This window comes from Passer domesticus, chromosome 3 (genome assembly GCF_036417665.1).
Source record: "Passer domesticus isolate bPasDom1 chromosome 3, bPasDom1.hap1, whole genome shotgun sequence".
NCBI classification, from domain to species: Eukaryota; Metazoa; Chordata; class Aves; order Passeriformes; family Passeridae; genus Passer; species Passer domesticus.
The window spans coordinates 120,150,834-120,168,718 of record NC_087476.1 but is presented as its reverse complement, the minus strand read 5'-3'; the positions used below and the strand labels follow the sequence as shown (position 1 = coordinate 120,168,718).

General features: G+C 39.3%; 1 protein-coding gene and 1 long non-coding RNA gene across 4 annotated transcripts in view; one reads left to right on the top strand and one right to left on the bottom strand.

Moving 5' to 3' along the window:
* Window positions 1-799: 799 nt before the first annotated feature.
* LOC135297743 (uncharacterized) lies at window positions 800-13,887 on the bottom strand. The gene is made up of 4 exons (XR_010359666.1): window positions 13,831-13,887; window positions 9,560-9,672; window positions 2,595-2,642; window positions 800-890 (listed from the first exon to the last, which is right to left on the bottom strand). It is a non-coding gene; the product is annotated as an uncharacterized LOC135297743 (long non-coding RNA).
* The window catches only part of FANCL (FA complementation group L), a 31,738-nt gene continuing 17,732 nt past the window's right edge, over window positions 3,880-17,885 (top strand). For 2 of the 3 annotated variants that reach the window (XM_064415598.1, XM_064415596.1), the window contains exons 1-4: window positions 13,967-14,098; window positions 15,824-15,882; window positions 16,868-16,928; window positions 17,694-17,750. In XM_064415598.1, coding sequence (XP_064271668.1) covers window positions 14,006-14,098; window positions 15,824-15,882; window positions 16,868-16,928; window positions 17,694-17,750 — 270 coding nt within the window. In that variant the 5' untranslated portion in view covers window positions 13,967-14,005. Of the gene's footprint in view, window positions 3,964-13,966; window positions 14,099-15,823; window positions 15,883-16,867; window positions 16,929-17,693; window positions 17,751-17,885 lie in introns of those variants that run through there. The other variant, XM_064415597.1, reaches the window with a different exon arrangement.

Below are 17,885 nucleotides of genomic sequence, written 5' to 3'. Positions count from 1 at the left end.
CTGCCTGCCAGACAGAATCACACACACATGTGTGGGGCTGTAAAATCTGAGTTCTGATATTGTACCAGTGGAATCCTTTTTATCTCACAAAGTCTGCAACAATGCTCTGTAGCTCTTGAGACAGGGACTTTTTTATATAGTGTTCAAATCACCTTCCTTTTAAATGCTGCTAACTGTGAAATTAGTGTTGTCCCTCAAAGTGCATGGGAATAATTGTCAGCAATTGAACACAGGTTGGGGGCTAATTATATAGAAATTGATATTAAAAGAATACTACAGGATTGATTGAGTTTTGCAGTTCATATTTAGTTTTCAAATTACTAGAGTTGAAAGGCTGTGGTAAGAAACAATAAAAATCCATTCAAAGCTGCTAAAGCAAATTAAGGTTTACTAGTCCTTTGAAAGACAAATGATCCAAGTGAGGTAATGTAGGGAGGACAGTAAAAATGTTCTTGAAGTTTGCCACAGATTTAAAATATCAGGTGTTTAAGGATGATGTATGTTGAGCACGTGTAATTTCCCCAATTAACTTCTGTTTAAATGGTTGTGGTTTCTGTTTTGGGTTGTCTCAAAAAGGGAAGAAATGTCTTCTTTATGTGTATCAGCTCTAGAATTTTGTTGAGCATCCGTGCAAGTCAGAACATGCTGAGATGTGAGAGGAGCATGGGCTGTCATGACCTTGATCTCTGCTTTTGAATGGGAGCAGGAAACTGGTTTTGGGGAGAACTTTTTCTAATTGAAAACCCACTTGTCCTAATCGTAAAGTGTCATAAGGAAATGGGATCTTGACAAAAGTAGAGAATATGAACTTAACTTTGTTCCTTGTGCTGGAAGGAATCTTGCAACCCTGAGAGCAGTTGAAGCACTCCCAAATTTTTCTGGGAGGAGAACTGTAAAATATAAGAGAAAAGAAAGAGAAATCATGTACACTGTTGCATGTCATAAGCCCAGAGAACTTAAAATCTATTGCATATTTCCCTGCAGCCAGAAATTGCCGAAAATTGTTGGGTAGTTAGGGAAAAAAGTCAAATAAACATTTATCTTTCCCCTGCAAATTTATTGGAGCAGTAATATTTCCTTTTTAAAGTAGTAGCATGGAAAGATCACTAAAGGATATTTTAAACATACATGTGACAATGCAAAATGTTTAAGGTTTGAATATTCTACTCAAGAAACATTCAGAAGGCGTGCTTAATTTTTCATTCAGGGTTTGTTTTTTAATTAAGCCTTATAAGTATTGTAAGGAAGACAATATCCTTTTCTGATTTGTCTATTTTTCTATTAAAATGTCATTCCTTCTTTATAAAAAAAAATCTAGAGAAAGTATGTAAGAATAATTGTCAATATTTTTCTCTTAAAATAACTATAAAAACACTATTACAATAAATTTTTAAATAAATATAGTCTAGATAAGTATAAAACAAATATTCTCATAAAATATTTTTAAAGATCTGCTACATTTTGGGTTCCATGTAATTGGTTGCAGAGTGCATATTTTCCTACACATTTTACAAGATTATTGTATCAAGTAATTTGCATATTACAAAAGCAGTGAATCAATAACACTGATAACAAAAAAAAAATCCTAAGATGAAACAGCAAACTGGAAAGTAACTGAAATGCAAGTCAGTAAAAAAAAAAAAAAATCAGTTTCTCTCAAATAAGACAAAATTCAAGACTAAACATTTGAAAAAATATTCCAGAATCAAAAGCTATGGGGAAAGACTGCATAATACTTGCAATCTCTAAAGGATCATAAGGAAGGAATTCAGAAATAGTTTATGGTATTAGAAGAAGCAATAGTTTTGCAAATTGTGTGAAATGCCACAGTGGTAAATATATGCAGAGAATCTAACAGCCACCCAGTGCTCAGATACTAAACATGATTCATTAGTGAGCAATTAAAATGTTATGGGGATGAAGCCAAAGTGTTCTTTCTTGGAGGAGATGCCACTGGCTAAAGTTACAAGCAGTGGAAAAGGAAGAACACTTAGATATAACAGCCCACTGCAAATGCATAGGATTAAATAAATGTATCTACCAAAATGGATGTACAAACCACAGTAAATGAGTCTGATGGAGCCTTTAATGCATAGGGGTGCACTAAATCTACACCATATTGCTATAGGATTCAATGAGCTTCCTGAAGCAACTCTGCCACATAAAACCCAATTAATTCTCAGAGTTTAATAGAAACTGAACTTCTCCAGATGGCTCAATCATTTGGAGTTAATTCAGACACTTCTGCCTGGGTTAATAGCATGGTCACTGTGCTGAAACAACAAACAAACTTACAAGAGCTTTAGAGATAAGAAAGACAGGAATAAAGCAAACAACCTAAAGGGGTTCCCTAGAACAGGAGGTGAAGGGATCACGTTTAGACTCCCAAACACAAGAGAGCTTTCAGTTTGGGCTATCAGCCAAGGAGCTGGGCAAGTCTAATTCTATAAAGAATTTATTCCTTCAGTTCTTTTCAGAAGAGGTTTGCAAGAATTAACATTTTTCACAATTCCATCCTCATCTGATCTTTAGGAGTATCTTCTTGTAGACATTGAAGGGTATGGACAGCAATAAATCAATTAATTACTACTCACCTGCTGAGCAGTGAGGAAGTTCAGCTCCCAAATCAGAATGTAGAATTTCTGTAGGGGAAAGAAGATTAGACTCAACAGAAATGCACTTTTTGTTCAGCCTGGAGGAATTTGGTTATACAGAAGAAAACAGTGACAGAAAGCTAGACTTGACCCTGTACAAGTGTGTGCGTGGAATTCTTGAACATATTCATCCATGACTTCTTATGGTTCAAGACTTCCTTCATACAAAACATAATGACAGCAGGTTGAACAGTAGAAGGAAAATCTTTGGAATACAGAAGATACAGTTCTGCAGGTACTGGAATATTTTAACATTAAGCATAGTTTACAATCTCAACTATGTTATGGACTATATGAATACTTACTGACATGTGCTTATAACCCTAGAAAATGTTACAGAATAGTTAAACTTCTTTTAGTTAAGAAACTCTCGTGTATAATGCCTAAGAAATCAGGATTACTTAAAATGAAAACAAGTTTTAAAAAATGATGTTTTGATAAATCCTGCTGTCCTTGCTGAAAATTTATTGCATATTAACACCTCTGTTTTGAAAAATCGGTGAATTATTGTGCTTTTTCTCTCTATCACTGCCATTTTTAAACATGTTAACTGAGATTTGAATGTTACATTCCTGGCAGGAATTTTCACTGCTGGGAATGTTGCCTTTGCTTTAGCTGCCTTAGAAATATGAATCCAAGGTCAATATGAAAACAATTTTCCTTAAAAATAATCCTTCCTTACAAACAGCTCACACATATTATTGAGTAGTACAACATAACTCTAACATTGCACAATTTCATCACAAAAAACTTTCAAGCTTTCAATAGTTTCAAGGCCATGTAGTTTGAAAAAGAAAACTTCAAAGACCACCCCTAAATCCTAGTCCTTCTATATAACTGCACTCTTAGCAAAGTTCCTCCCTATTTTCTTTGTGATCTTTCATGATTTAATTAGAAAAATCTTTAAAAAACCTTTTTTATTTTTTTTTACTGTAGTAGTATAACATCTGCATTTTCAGCAGTATGCTGTTTAATCACATTGGGTTATAAAGTGAAATTCTTACTACTCAGTGTAATATCTTGTAGAACCATGTGTTTGGTCTTTTAGTGTCCCTGACTCATCATCTTATATTCTTTCATCAACATTTTAATAGCCACTCTTAAAAATGTAATTTGATGGATAATCTCCAAACCTGTTTCAGTTTTGTTGTTTCTTTAAAAAGTTATCTCCCTGCACATGTTTTCTTTCTGTGATTACTGCACCTGAAACTAATTTCAAGCACTCAAAGACAGACTTAAGCCCAGGGCCAGCATAAGAGCATAAGTTCATAGAGCTATGGCAGGTTATAGCATAGATTCTAATTTTCAGGTAAGAAAATTTTGTTATTGTCAAATATTTCACTTTTAGCACTAACATGTGTATTTATGGTATATATTTAATATTATATATCTAGCATATTGTATGCAGTGTCAATTGAGAGTGAGCAACTGAATCCTGGTTTAACCCTGTGTTCAATCTCTATGTGCTTTATCCACAGCTCTTGTAGTCAGCTGTTTCCATCTCTGCTTCCTTTTAGTTAAAGTCTGTAAATCTAAAAAGGGAAATATTTATTCTTTTAGTCTCAATTCACAAGCAGCTGCCACAGAAACCAGGGTACTAGACTGAAAAAGAAAGCCCAAAAGAGTATCAGAGCTGTATTCTTCCTTTGACAGAGTTTGTCTTGTTTTTTGCCTTTTTGATTTTTTCCCTAGGAAATAAGGAAATTTAAACTACTCCACTGCATAAAGTTTAAAAAAAAAACAAAAAACCAAACAAGAATGTCCTAAAATCAAAACCCTAAACTGAATAAAAATCTTTACATTGTCTGTGATTCTTAAGGAAATTCCAGAAAGATAAATAACTTGAAAAAAACAGAGAAAAGAAGCTATAAGTGCTAAATATCTGAAGGGGTGTCTACACCTGAAACTTGAAAACATACTTTCAGTTCTGATTTGGAAAGTGACTGTGGAGTAGTGTGCATTATGGAAGCCATATGTTCCTGCTCAGGTTTTTTAACCACATGCTGCAGAGTGGCCAAGAAATCAGTGTATTTTTTTCTTCTGTGTTTCAAAAAACCCAACCCAAACTGTATACAGGTTTCTACCAGATATTTAATGATGCATCAGAAAACTACTATATTTCTATAAGGGAATGAACGGGGATGGGGGGGGGGGGGAATTCTGTCTTTATTTTCAGGTGGTGCTGCTGAAATCCTCATGTCCTGCCATGCCCACCTTGTGCTTTCTTAAGCAAAATCTTTAAAACACTTTGGTCCTTAAGGATGTGTTGGACTGGATATATGCTTTTGACCCACAAGTGATAATTATGAAGCCTTGTTCCAAAGGTGGAAGGACTCTGTATTGCAACTTATATTACTAGTTAATTCTTTAAAAAGTAATGATCAGAGTCATTGTCTGAACTCAATTTCATTACACATGAGCAAATCTGGAATAAAGTTACTGCAGTCAGGTTAAAGTCAATGAACTAGATCAGATTTATATTGGCTCGACCGAGATCATAAATTGGTCCTGTAATTGGACCTTTGGTTTTAAATAAAACATTTGCAATTGGCTGTTCCGCTCAGGGAACAGACAACTGTATCTTGACAGAGTTCTGAACATATTTGAATTAGTTGGGAGAGAGTGACTAGATGATGAACATCAACTTTCATAAAAGAGAGAGAAGTAAAACTGCAAATAGAAAAGTGTTGAATTTGAAGCAGATTATTCTTGAACTACCATCTACATTAGCAGAGCAGGAGGAAATGTGAATTTAAAGTAAAATATGTTGTGATGAGGGTGTGATATCCATGGCATTTTTTTTAAGCTCTAGCTGGATTTAAAAGACTGACTGGACATTTACAGCTGGAGTACATTAGGTGCATTTCAGCATTTTCCACTTGAGCTTAATCCAAAAGGAATTTGGTTCATGTGGTTCAATACCACATCATGATGTGAATCAAAGCACAGAACATGAGGACAATCAGAGATTCACTTCAAAAGAAGCACAATGCTGATCTGAACTAAAATGACACTAAAATAAGAACTCCCAGGTCCAGAGAGCTATTTGTAGGCTTTGCTGAAGATTGTTTATACTCTCTGTGGAAACTTACAAAAAGTCCCTGAGAGAATCCTCACTGTTCTTTAGAAGAAAACATGGCAAGAAGGCCTGTGAATCAATTGCTTGAAACAAAAAGATAATTTTATCTTGTCAAGATCAAACTATCCTTTCTGGGTTTCACCTAGCTAATATGAGAATGGTATATAAAACATCTCTTAGGACTGAATTTCTCCTGAAAGGAATTATTCAGAAAGGAACAAGGACATACTGAGATAATATTAACTCTCCTGCTGACCTTTCAGAGAACACATAAATTGCAGGGTAGCTGCTTTTAGCCCAAACCAGCTAACCTGGCAAGGTTAAGGGCAGAAATACAGCTTTTGCTCCCTTTTCCAGAACACCTTCCATGGTCAGTGCAGGTGAAATCCCCGGTGTGTTGATGGCCCCTTTACACCCTTTCCACAGCTAGGTAGGTGTCTTACAAGTCAGAAGAATCCCACATGACTTGATAACAGAGCCTCTTCAGGACAAGGCAGGAGCTGAGGAATCCTTCAAACAGATAAGGCTTGATAGTGAGGATGCTCACACAGTGATAGAATACCTTGTTTATGCACCTGCAGCAGCCACCTCAGCTCTGGATTTGTACTTCCAGAGCTTCTCTGGAAAAGGCAATGTGATCTCCTTCAGCGCAGCTTTTCATGAATGGGCTGTCTGTCTGTCTGTCCATGGTCTGAGACAAGGGAACAAATCTGGGAGTTAACTGTGCACTGCAGAGACAGCCCAAAGGGAATTAGTTCTTTTGTTTAAGAATAAACTGACTGCTGCTTGGACATGTGGTTCTTTCAAGACAAAAAGGCAAGTAACTGGGTTACATTTAGAAAAATGATTTTAATGAACAGGAAAATGGCATTTAATCTTCTGGTGCATCCTGCATTTTATGAGCAAATTTCATGGGAAACTGTGTAAATGGAACATAATTATTTTTAAAATAGAATCCTTTGTTATTAGCTGCATAACTGTCGTGTGTACATAAAGCACCCTGCTGTACAGACAAAAGACTGGAAAAGTTTCCTGGAGAGTTACTGCTATTGAAAGAATAAAAATTGAAGCAGTGGGATGAACTTTTGGTTCACAGACTCAAATACTGAATGTTAAACCTGGCTGAGAGAAAATCACTTTATTCTGATAACCGGATTAGTTAGAACAAAAATAGAGAAAATTAAGAACTGAAGAGCAGAAAATTAAGGTGGAATGCAATTTAAAGAGTAAGTAGATGATGTAGGCTTTCATTTTCATCCCCCCTAGTGTCCAGCTAATTAAAATTACAATCAAAATGAAAGTCTAAACTTGTAAATATCTTTAGCTAATGATTTTGTCTTTTTAATCATCTTCACATTCAAAGACTTTATTTTATTCATTTAGAGCTTTACAATAAAATGAAATTGTTTTCCTCTAGTAAAATCCTTTTAATTTTCGTTATCTGTTTCTTTTTACATCATACATTATGTATTTTCCTCTTTTCTTTCTAATTTCTGCACAGTATTCTCTACTCTTATGGTCTGTGCTCCTCTTAGGCATTTACTTAAAACTGTTATAAAGTTAAATGAAATAAAGTGCTATAATGTAAACTTCTTGCTTATTGCAAAATCCCTGGAGTTGCATCTTGTGGCTCACAAACTGATCTAAACAAATCAGAACTTTCTTCATAAGGTGCATCTACAATGAATTTTTAAGTAACTGGTCACATAATACTTATTGTTCTATCTAAATTTAATTTTTTATCTCCTTTGTTTCTAAGACAAATAATGGATTTGCCCCAATTTATCAACTGCTATTTGTGGATAATGGCTGGGTTTGTTCTGTGACTTGTTAGGTCCTTTTTGTTTTCATGCTTATTTCACTGTGATATTTTTAAAAGAATATATTTCTATTTAGTTTCGCTTCAAAATTTGTTTTTATTATGCAAGTTTTCTAAAGTGTGCTGAAGAAACCTTGAAACTGCTGCTGGTGATACAGTTTTGTCTTAATGACTTTCCTCACTTTGGATAATAGGAATTTCATTTTATTTTGCTAGAAAACATTGACTTAAAATGGGCACTAGGGTTGTAACTTAGCCATAACAATGTACTTCAACATCACAGAGATACATTTATTTTGTAAACTGGCTCTTTTCAACCTCATGCAACCTTGCATGATCCAGCTACGCTGTAAAATCTGAGGATTCTGCACTGGATTCTGGGTGTCAGCCTGGATTCTGAGCTATGCTGGAGAGATGGGTTTGTGTTTTGTGTACTGTGTTAGAAAATCCCACAAAAAGGCAGTGCCAACACCCAGGTGAAACACCAGAAGTTCAGGATACTCAGATTTGGTAGCTGCTGTTGGAGAGAAATGCAGTGTGAATGTATCTAAAGGTGCTTGACCTTTAGCTTTACAGGAAGGTGCTTCTCATCTCTAATGACTCTTCTGGATGCTTCAAGCCATATCTCTACAGGAGATTCATGTGTGGGTTTGCAATTTTTAACCTACCTTTTTTGACTTACCTGGGAAGATTTGCACGTCAGTCATCGCTCTGGTATCTGAATTATCTTCACATAAAACCTAGGAGCACAACAGACCCTAAAAACTATCATAAACTGTGTGACGTGTTTTAGATGTTATAACACTGCTGGCTGGAAGAAAACATTTTCATTTGTTGATCTTTGCTTTGCTTTTCTCGGCCATTAAGAGGAAAGTATGTTAGTATTATACACTTTTTTGCAAGATAATGATTAGTTTTATATCAGTGCACATATACAGATCTCTCCTGAAAGAGTCACATTTTACACTGGTTAAAGCAAGGCCAGATTTTGGCCCAGCATGTTTTGGAATCTCTAACAACACACAGCCCCTGCTTCTGAAAGGCAACTTTCATCTGGCTGCCTGGAAGATCTCCAAGAGCTTGTGCTCTGCAAGGTTTGAAGGGGATTAACTGCATACTCTTGTGCCTTTAGAATCAATATAACATATGGATTGGCCTCATCTTCCTGAGCTGCCACTGACTGCAAAGGGAGTATTTGTACAATTGGGGAAGATGTAATTGGGCTTAAAGGCTCTGTGTTTTTTATGTGCAGAGTTAATTTATGTGAATGCATTAATGTTCATACATCAGTCATTTTGCTGGGTCATCTGCCAAAAAGAGTGCCAAGACTTTGCCTTTATATACAAAGATGAACGTGTGCTTTGAGAGCTCTCTAGTCCCAAGACATTTTTAAAATAGCCAATGCTTACTTAATCATTTTATACTGTTAATAGATCAATCACTGCTCTTGGTTGGGATATGATAGTAAAGTTCTTTAAATACAGAAGAATAATTGCATCCAAACTCATCAGAGCAGAGGTGTTTGCTGCCTTGACACTTCTGTGAACAGCTGCACTGCTTTGTGCTGAAGTGTTATGAGGGAGGTGTCCAGAGTCCCTGAGTTTGTGAGCTGTTAATGATGAAAAACGTTTTTAAATAGCCAGAAATAAAAGTAGAGTGTAAGACAGCTCTATGCACATAGGATCACAGAATGGTTTGGGTTGGAAGGGACCTTAAATACCATCTAGTTCCAAAACCTGTCATGAGTAGTCACACCTTCCACTAACCAGCCTGGTTTTGGACAATTCCAGGGGTGGGGCAGCCACAGTTTTCTGGGCAACCTATGCCTGGATCTCATTACCGTCACAGGGAATAATTTCTTCCTAACACCTAATCTAAACCTCCTCTGTCTCACTTTGAAGCCATTCTCCCTTGTCCTGTCACTCCAGGGATAAGCAAAGGATGAAGTGTCTGTGGAAACTGTGCCAGTAAGAGGAGTGGTAGAAGGGGAAGCCTGGTGGTTCTCACCTGTCTGCTCTTCCACTGTCTGATGGAACATCTTGCTTCCAAAAGGGCTGGTTTGGCTTGTGGGTGTGCCCTCCGATGCTTTCTTCGTGTCATCTCTAGTGCCTCTGTCACAGCTTCAGCAAACCAGGCCAGTTTAAAAAGAATTAAAAAAGCACATTAGCTCTTGGTCAGTGACCAAACTGGCCCATTGTACAAGGGCATTGATTGGGAACCAGAGCTGGCATAAGGGAGAAGAGGCCGCAGGGCCAGGAATGCCAGGAACAGGGGAAGGGCAGAGCACAGGTCCTTGACAGCAGCAGGGAGCCTTTCAGGGGGAGCAGCAGTCCAATGAAACCCTTTCCAGGTATCAGCCATGGTTTGCTGCTTTATTCGCAGAAAACTTCAGCGAGTCCCAAAAATGGCTGTTGGTGAGTCTGAGGTGTGTTTAAAACAGTGGGAAATTGAAGAGAGGAGAACTCCTTCACTAGCTGAGGACAAGGCTGGAGTGTTGTTCTGGGTGGTGTTGGGTTGTTGGGGTTTTTTTTCTTTTTTTTTTTTTTGTGTCTAGTACTTTGGTTAAGTTTCAGTGGTTTTCTATACATACAACTTCATAGCTTTTAAACACAAGGAAGCTAATTTACCTTTATTTAAAAACCCTACAACTACACAATACTCAAAGTATTATTTTGGTATATTTAGTTATGAGTTCTGACATATTGTTTTACCTTTAAGAATTAATAAGGGCTGGAATTTTTAAACTGGGGTCTATAGTGCATTTTGGCAAGGCCTGGGAAGTTGTTCTCTGTTTTTTAGGTCTGCTTAAAAGATAAAGCAACAATAGAAAAAGAGTTATTTGTAGGAAAATATATTAAATCCTGTTTAAAACACCATATTGTGTGACTGCTAGGTAGATGAGGAATCACCTCAGGAGAGAGGTGCTGCTCTCTGAAATAGAGATGCTTTGTATCAAAAAATAATCTAAACTAGAAAAGTTTGAGAACACTTGATCGATGGCTTTTTGCTCTTAGTAACATTGACCTTCAGTGGCTTGAAATACTATTGTAATTTTTCAATTTACTATTCTAAAATCCAGATTTCATAAACATATTATTATCTTTCCATTATGATTACTTATTGCCTCCAAGGTCTACAATGCTTTCCTGTAACATCTAAATGGAAATGGGATTAGGATGAGATTCTGTCACTCAGGGGATTTGTGGGAAAAGGTGGTGATGTGCACAGAAAAGGTCATTTCTTAGGGGTGAAATGAATGAAATGACACTGAGTTATGAAAAAGGACAGCAATAACAGTATTAGCCATTTTGCATGGGTTTAAATGGATTGTTTTTTGTTGGAGACACTGATGCTGGAGAACAATGCACTGTTATTTTCTTGCCTTTCATAACATCCTTAAATAAATAAAAAAATCAGCTCTTAAAAAATCCACATTATTTCAGTGTGGTTCCATGTGCATTCTGACTGATGAATGTACTTTCTTTCTGCCTGTTTGTGGGATGACTTAACTAACAAAATTTAGCCCAGAAATTGGTTCTTTCAAGTGTTTGCTCTGTATGCTGCTTGTTTTGCCACTGGAGCCATGATTTTATTGATGGCTTAACTGGCTGAATATGATATTTGAATGGACAAGTAATTAATAACATACTCCATTATGATTCTTCAGGCAAACAATAATTGTAATTAAATTGGTCTATGTGGCCTGTGGCTGAAGGATCAGATCAGTGCTCCTTTCCCTTGAGGAGCAGAGCTGTCCAACTTCTCACTGATCTTGTTTTTCAATTTTTCTGCTTTAAAAATGCTGGTCTGTGTGCCAGCTCAAAGTAACATGATGCTTCAAGTAATTGCATTTTTTTACAAAGTTTCAAAGCTTGCAGTATATACAGTGTGAGATAATGATTAATGTTTTCTGGACTCCAGTAGTAGAATATTTTATGCTTCTGATCTTACTGTATTTTTATTTAGATACATTGCTCCATAAATGCACTTGGCTAAAGGGACTTGACATTTTTTTAATGCCAGAGACTTGGATAAGCATGGCCAAAAAATGAAGAAAAAACCCCCTGCCTACAATTTTGCACTTGATGCAATTAAGAAATGATCAGTGGGCCTGGCAAAGTACAGAGCTACTTCACAATTAAATAAGGTAATTTCTAGTGCAACGCATACTGAGAGAAAACAGCTCAAGAGGAGAAATGTTTTGGTCAAAATTAAATTAATAGATAACACGAGGGATACAAATTGCTGTGAAACACTGGATTAACTGCTCGTGGTGAGCCATGCTGGGTAGTGAAATGCACAGGAACAGCTTCAGGGGAGCAAACTGCAGAAGGGCTGAACACCACGATGTTTTAAAACTGATTGTGCATATGTTTAGAAAATGTTTTCTGCCTCGGTAACAATCTTGCATTGTCAGAGGTTTTTCTGGAGCAGAAAAGGGTGAGTAAAGCAACATTCTTGCACAGAACCGAATCTTCCTTTCTCAGATACACCGGTAGTTTGCTGGAAGTCTGGAAATCACCAGTGACACTTCCAAGGCATAAAAAAAAGTTAAACAGTGGTGAGAATATATATTTAGTAGGACATATTCCTGAAAATCTTCCTATGATGAGTTTACATGTCAAATCTTGGGACTCTTTCACCTATCTGTTGCCTCCTAGTGCATTCTATATTATATTTCCAACAGCCTTTACAACAACATAAAGCTGCAAAGGGTTTCACTGTTTTTGACTCTTCTATTTCCATGAAATTTCTATTTCCCTGTGAATGGGTCTCCCAAGCTAAGGGAACAGGATTTAGCTGCAGGTGTAAACATTTGTGTGGTTTTCTTCATTTCTCTTTCAATCCACCTCCTGTCCCACAGAGGTACAGTTGTTTGTGCCACACACCTCTTAGTCATGTATTTCTTCATAAAACTAAAGTGGTAAGTCACCTATCTCTTAATAAAACTATATTTTCTTGCTCAAATAGACCTAATTAGGCAAAAGTAGTGTTTTCTTTCTTAAACATTCCTATTTAGGTGGAAATTGAATCTGGCATGACACTCAGCCTCAGTGATGTGCAAAGTTTCAATGCCTTCCAAAACACATGCAAAAACCCCTAAAGTTTTAAGTTTCTCTCCTCAGGCTTTCCCACACACTGTGGCTGCCAGGTCCTGGCAGCAACCCACCCAGAAAAGAGAGGAAGGTTTTTATCCCAGCACCTGTGTGAGAAGTGTTATGGTAGGAAACCTAAAAGTGTTATGGTAGGAAATGTTGACCACTAGAAAAGAATGCACAAATCGAGTAACCCCTTGCCCTGGGTGGCACAAAAATCTCCACAGTCAGCTGACTACCATGACCCTTAATTAATATTAATCCTTACTTAACAGCTAGTCCTTACTTAATCCAGTCCCTTGGTGTGCTAAATAGCAAAGAAACCCCGGCTCTGCTCTAGGGAAGCCGTGCTCCTTCAGCACTCTGGAAAAGACGCTCCTCAAAGTTGCAGGAGCCCGTCCTAGCTGTGGGAGAAGAGAGGGCTGCTCCTTGGGATTCTGGAAGCTGCTCCTCGGGCTTCTGTGGAAGCTGCCCCTCAGGAGCTCTGGAAGCCGCGGGGGCCTCCCCTCAGGGTTTCCCGCCTTCGGGACGCGGCGTCCCTGAGGGTGCTCATCCCTCAGCGCGGTGAGCTTCTCCCCTCAGGTGTTCGCCTCTCCACAGGCGCGCTCCCCTCAGTGCCACAAACCTCACCCCTGGAGTGCGTTCTTCCCCTCAGGTGTGCTTCTCTCTCCTCAGGTGTGCTCCCTTTAGAGGCACAACCCTCACCTCAAGTGTGCTGCTTTTAGCGGCACAACCCTCACCTCAGGTGTGCTCTCTCTCAGGTGAGACTCCTGTTCCTCAGATGTATTCCCCTCAGCGACACAACCCTCACCTCAGATGTACTCCCTTTAGCGACACAACTCCCCCCTCAGGTGTACTCCCCCCTCAGGTGTGCTCCTCTCCTCTCAGGTGCGCTCCTCCCCTCAGTGACACGCTCGTCCCCTCAGGTGTGCTGCTCTCCCCTCAGGTGCGCTCCTCTCAGGTGCGCTCCTCCCCTCAGTGACGCGTTCGTCCCCTCAGGTGTGCTCCTCTCCCCTCAGGTGTACTCTCCCCTCAGGTGCGCTCCTCCCCTCAGTGACACGCTGGTCCCTTCAGGTGTGCCTCTACCCTCAGGTGTACTCCCCCCTCAGGTGTGCTCCTCCCCTCAGTGACACGCTCGTCCCCTCAGGTGTACTCCCCCCTCAGATGTGCTCCTCTCCTCACAGGTGTACTCGCCCCTCAGGTGTACTCTCCCCTCAGCGGCACGCGCCTCTCCTCAGGTGCGCGCGCGCCGCCCCTCACGAGCCCGGCCCCTCCCTCCCTCCCCCTCAGGCGCGTGCGCCGCCCGCCGGCGGGGGCGGGGCCTCGCGTTCGAACGGCGGCGGCGGCGGGCGGGAAGATGGCGGGGCCGCGGGCTCTGCTCCGGCAGTGCCCGCTGCTGCTGCCGCAGGACCGCCACGGCACCGCCTACGAGGGCTTTGTCACTGCCCAGGTACCGCGGCCCCGGCGCCGCTTGGCCGGTGCACCTTACTTCTTGGCATAGAGAAGGGGAGCTTCCCGCCTTGCCGGGTCTGGGGAGGGAAACCGCTTCCCGCCGTGCCGCGCCTGGCGCTGAGGGGGAAGCGCTTCCCGCCCTGCCGGGGTTCCTGCCTGAGCCACCGGGAATGTCAGCTGGGGAATGCTGTTTCCCTGCCCTGAGGGATCCCGCCGCCGTCCGGGGGTTTGCCCCGGGAATGGCTTCCTGCTGCCTTCTGGGCTGGGTTAGCTGTGCTGACAAAAGCGCTTTTGGGGCAAGGCTGAGCGTGCGTTCACGGCCTGTGGTAAAAGTTGACATAAATGACTGATGGAGGGTGTTTTCCTTTCGTTTACTTTTGAGGCTCCGGCTGAAGCGGCTGCCCTTCGGGATGTGGAGGCGCGGAGCAGGGGCAGGACGGAGCGAGAGGGGCGCGCTGCCAGCCCGGCTTTGCCTTCACTGACAGCAGCTGGGCTCCTGAAAATATCGCACACACAGCTCTGAACCGGTGCATTTTAATTTAGAAATAGCATGAGGCTTTGCTCCTCTAAGCAGATGGCAAAAGACACGGGCTGTGTCCGCTAGCATTGTCAAAAATGTAGTTGATACTGAGATTGAAAGGAATCTCTGGAGGTCCTCTGTCTTAAGTAGTTGCTTTAGACCATTTGCAGTTGGGTTTTGAATATCTCTACCGAGAGTGTGCAGCCTCTTAGATGGCTTGTTCCAGTTTCTGATCCCCCCTTAACTATTTAAGGATTTTTTTTTTCATTCTATTTAAGTGATATTTCCTGTATTCCTGTCACTGCATGTCACTCAGGTCTGGCTGTACCTGCTTTAGTCTTCCATGATCCCTCTTTTCTCCAGGCTAAATAGTCCAAGCTCCCTCAGGCTCTCTTGGTGTGAGAGACCCTTTGAGCTCTTGGTCACCTTCAGCGCTCCTCCCTGGATTAACTCCAGTATGTCCATGACCCAGTACTCCCAACTTCAAGGTGTCCTCAGCTGGGGTAGGGTCTGGAATAAAAGTTTTAAGATCAGTTATCTGCCCCCTTTTCTTCAAGGCTTCACCGACTTTCTTTATTTCAGTTTTATTTTGATCATCCCATAAGAAAGTAGTAGGAGAACGTCAGTAAGGACTGAAAATACAAGTAGGGGGATATAGAAGCTGCCCCATGTGGATTGCACTAACAAAAAAATTTAATTTATGTACTTGGGGCTGCTTTTGTTTACAGTTTGTAAAACTCTGCTGGAATGTACTGTGGATCAGTGCCCAAGGTTCTTTTTAGTGTAGTACTTTTATAATAAGCATCTGTTTTGTCTTTTTTGGGAGTTGAAGACAAACTTTAATGTACAGTAGCATGATTTGGATTAAATTATATGTTTTTGTCTTGTTCAGATTTGGATAAGGCTTATTTTTCTCCTGAAAGGTGTTATGTTTGTTTTATGAAATGTGATGTACTGAAGAGTTTTTACTGAATATTGAGAATTAAAGGTTAAGAGTACTTCAGCTTTAGAATTAAAATCAACATTATTTGTAGTCACTCATGCTGCTTTTTATCCCTAAGGAAAGAGATTCTGAATAATATCCTGAAAGACAGAAAAGACAAAGTTTCTTTCTTAGTAGCTGATCTGATGGGGAATCATTCCCACAAGTGTCTAATATTTTTCTTTTCTGACCTTCCTATTAACTAAGTCCTTCTTTTCAAGGGTAGAAACTTCCACATCAGGATACTGCTACCAGTGGATTTGCAATTGAAAAATGCCAGGTAAGAGACTTTTATGGTAGCAATTTCTAAGTGTGATGTAACAAAGTTAATTTTGATAAAAGCAATAATGGATATTAAAATGATTTTTTTTTCCAATATCAGTGTGATTAATTAATTCTCACTGGTTTCAGCTTAACCTTGCAACAGAATTGCACAGCATCAGTGTTAATAAATGCTGACAATAAGCATTGCCTATATCAAAATATTTAGTTGTTAATTAACTTTGAAACATGTTGTAATTAATTGGTTGTATTTACATATATGAAGCAATGCACTTGTGAAAAAAATTATATTTTTTATATAATTTGTATTTATAGATCATTTGGGAAAACGGCAAATTCAGTGCAAATTTGTAAATTTAAGCAATTATGTAAGCAATTTAAGCAATGATGGTTAGCAGAGCCTTTTAACTTCATTTTCTGTTTGCTGTTTCTATGTTTTAATTGGTATGACCCAACTTTCTTTAAAAGCCCTGTTGTTATTTCTGTGTTTATCCCAGCAGCCTGTGGGAAGTGGGGTGAAGGAGGCTAATCCACAAATACATGGATGAGCCTTTAACTTTTATTCCACAGTTCTGCCCAGGCCAGCCCGCTCCAAACTGGGAGCAGATGTGGCATTCCATGGCTTTATTACATCCTGGGCTGGGTAATTAAAACTGCATTACAGGTAACTTTGACATTTGCAGGTTATCACTTTTAAATATTAGTGTATTTTATGAAGTTACACTCGCTTGCAGGAATGATGTTGTTGTTTTCAGCACAGAGCAGGCTTTTGCAGGTTGATGCTTAATTTTTAATGGGCTTTGGCATAGTGACATTTGGAAGTTTTAAGTAACTTGGAGCACAAAACTCAAAGCAGTTTTGAAGTATTGTTTCCTTCCTTTGTTTTTTTCCAAGAAAAGCTGCTGTGTGTAGAAGGCTTTCTGCTCTCTTTGAGAGATCATGTACTGTCAGTTTGACATGTGTGCAAAACTCTCTTTGTGCAGGGTGGAGTGCAGCTGGCGTCTGAAGAAGATCCTGCATGGCTATCAGCACATTTTAAAGCAGGTATACAAGTTTAAAACCACTTATTGAAATATTATCATTGAACAGTCATAAATCTTTGTTTGTAATGATTCTGTGACATCTTGTGCTCATATGCCTGTTCTAAAAGGGTTAAAAAAAAATCTTCCTTTCCTTGTAGAGCCAAGATTTATTTTTAAATGCCTGAAGATTTACAAATAAATATAATAAGAAATGGATGGAATTTACTAAATATTTATTTTTATTCAACTTTTTTTTTTTTTTGAGGTCAGGCTAGAACAATTTTTAAGAAATGACTGATGACATTTTACTGGAATTTTTCTTTACTCTCTCAATTAGAACAGATTTTGTCTTTTTTAAAAATGTATTTAATTTTTTACAAATTGTTCACAATGCAAAGGAGAGAATTCACATTAATTATTAATATTATACTCAGTTCATTCTTGGGATCTAAATTACATCTCAGTATCCAAAGGCAGCTTTGGAGTGAGGCTACAGCAGCCTCTGAGTCCCAAAGAATACTTTGTTTCCAAGAAGGAGCCTTTGCCACAGGTGCTGCTTGAGACACTGTATCTCATGGACGTGGTTCCAATTAATTCATAACTGAGTGATGCCAGGGGATGTTTCATTCTCAGTAAAGTTTCCTGGAACTTCTCTTCTTTAATTGGAGAATTTAAGCATGTGGTATACACTGGGTCTTTTTTTATGTTGGTTTGATAATACCAGAAAAACAGTTGGGCTGAACCACCAGAAGTTGCAGAAAATTAACTAATCCTCTCTTTCCTCCAGAGGCTGCACAGCTGCCCAGATCTTGTCAGCTTTATGGTGGAGCTGAAAACTGTTTTGGTGAGTGGCAGCAAATGTGTGTGAGACATGGGGTGCTCTTAGAGCTTTGGGTTTCACTTTCAGTGCTTTACAGATTACTGTCCCATAGATATATAGCTCTTTTTTTTATTTTTAGAAGAGGTGATTTTGTATATA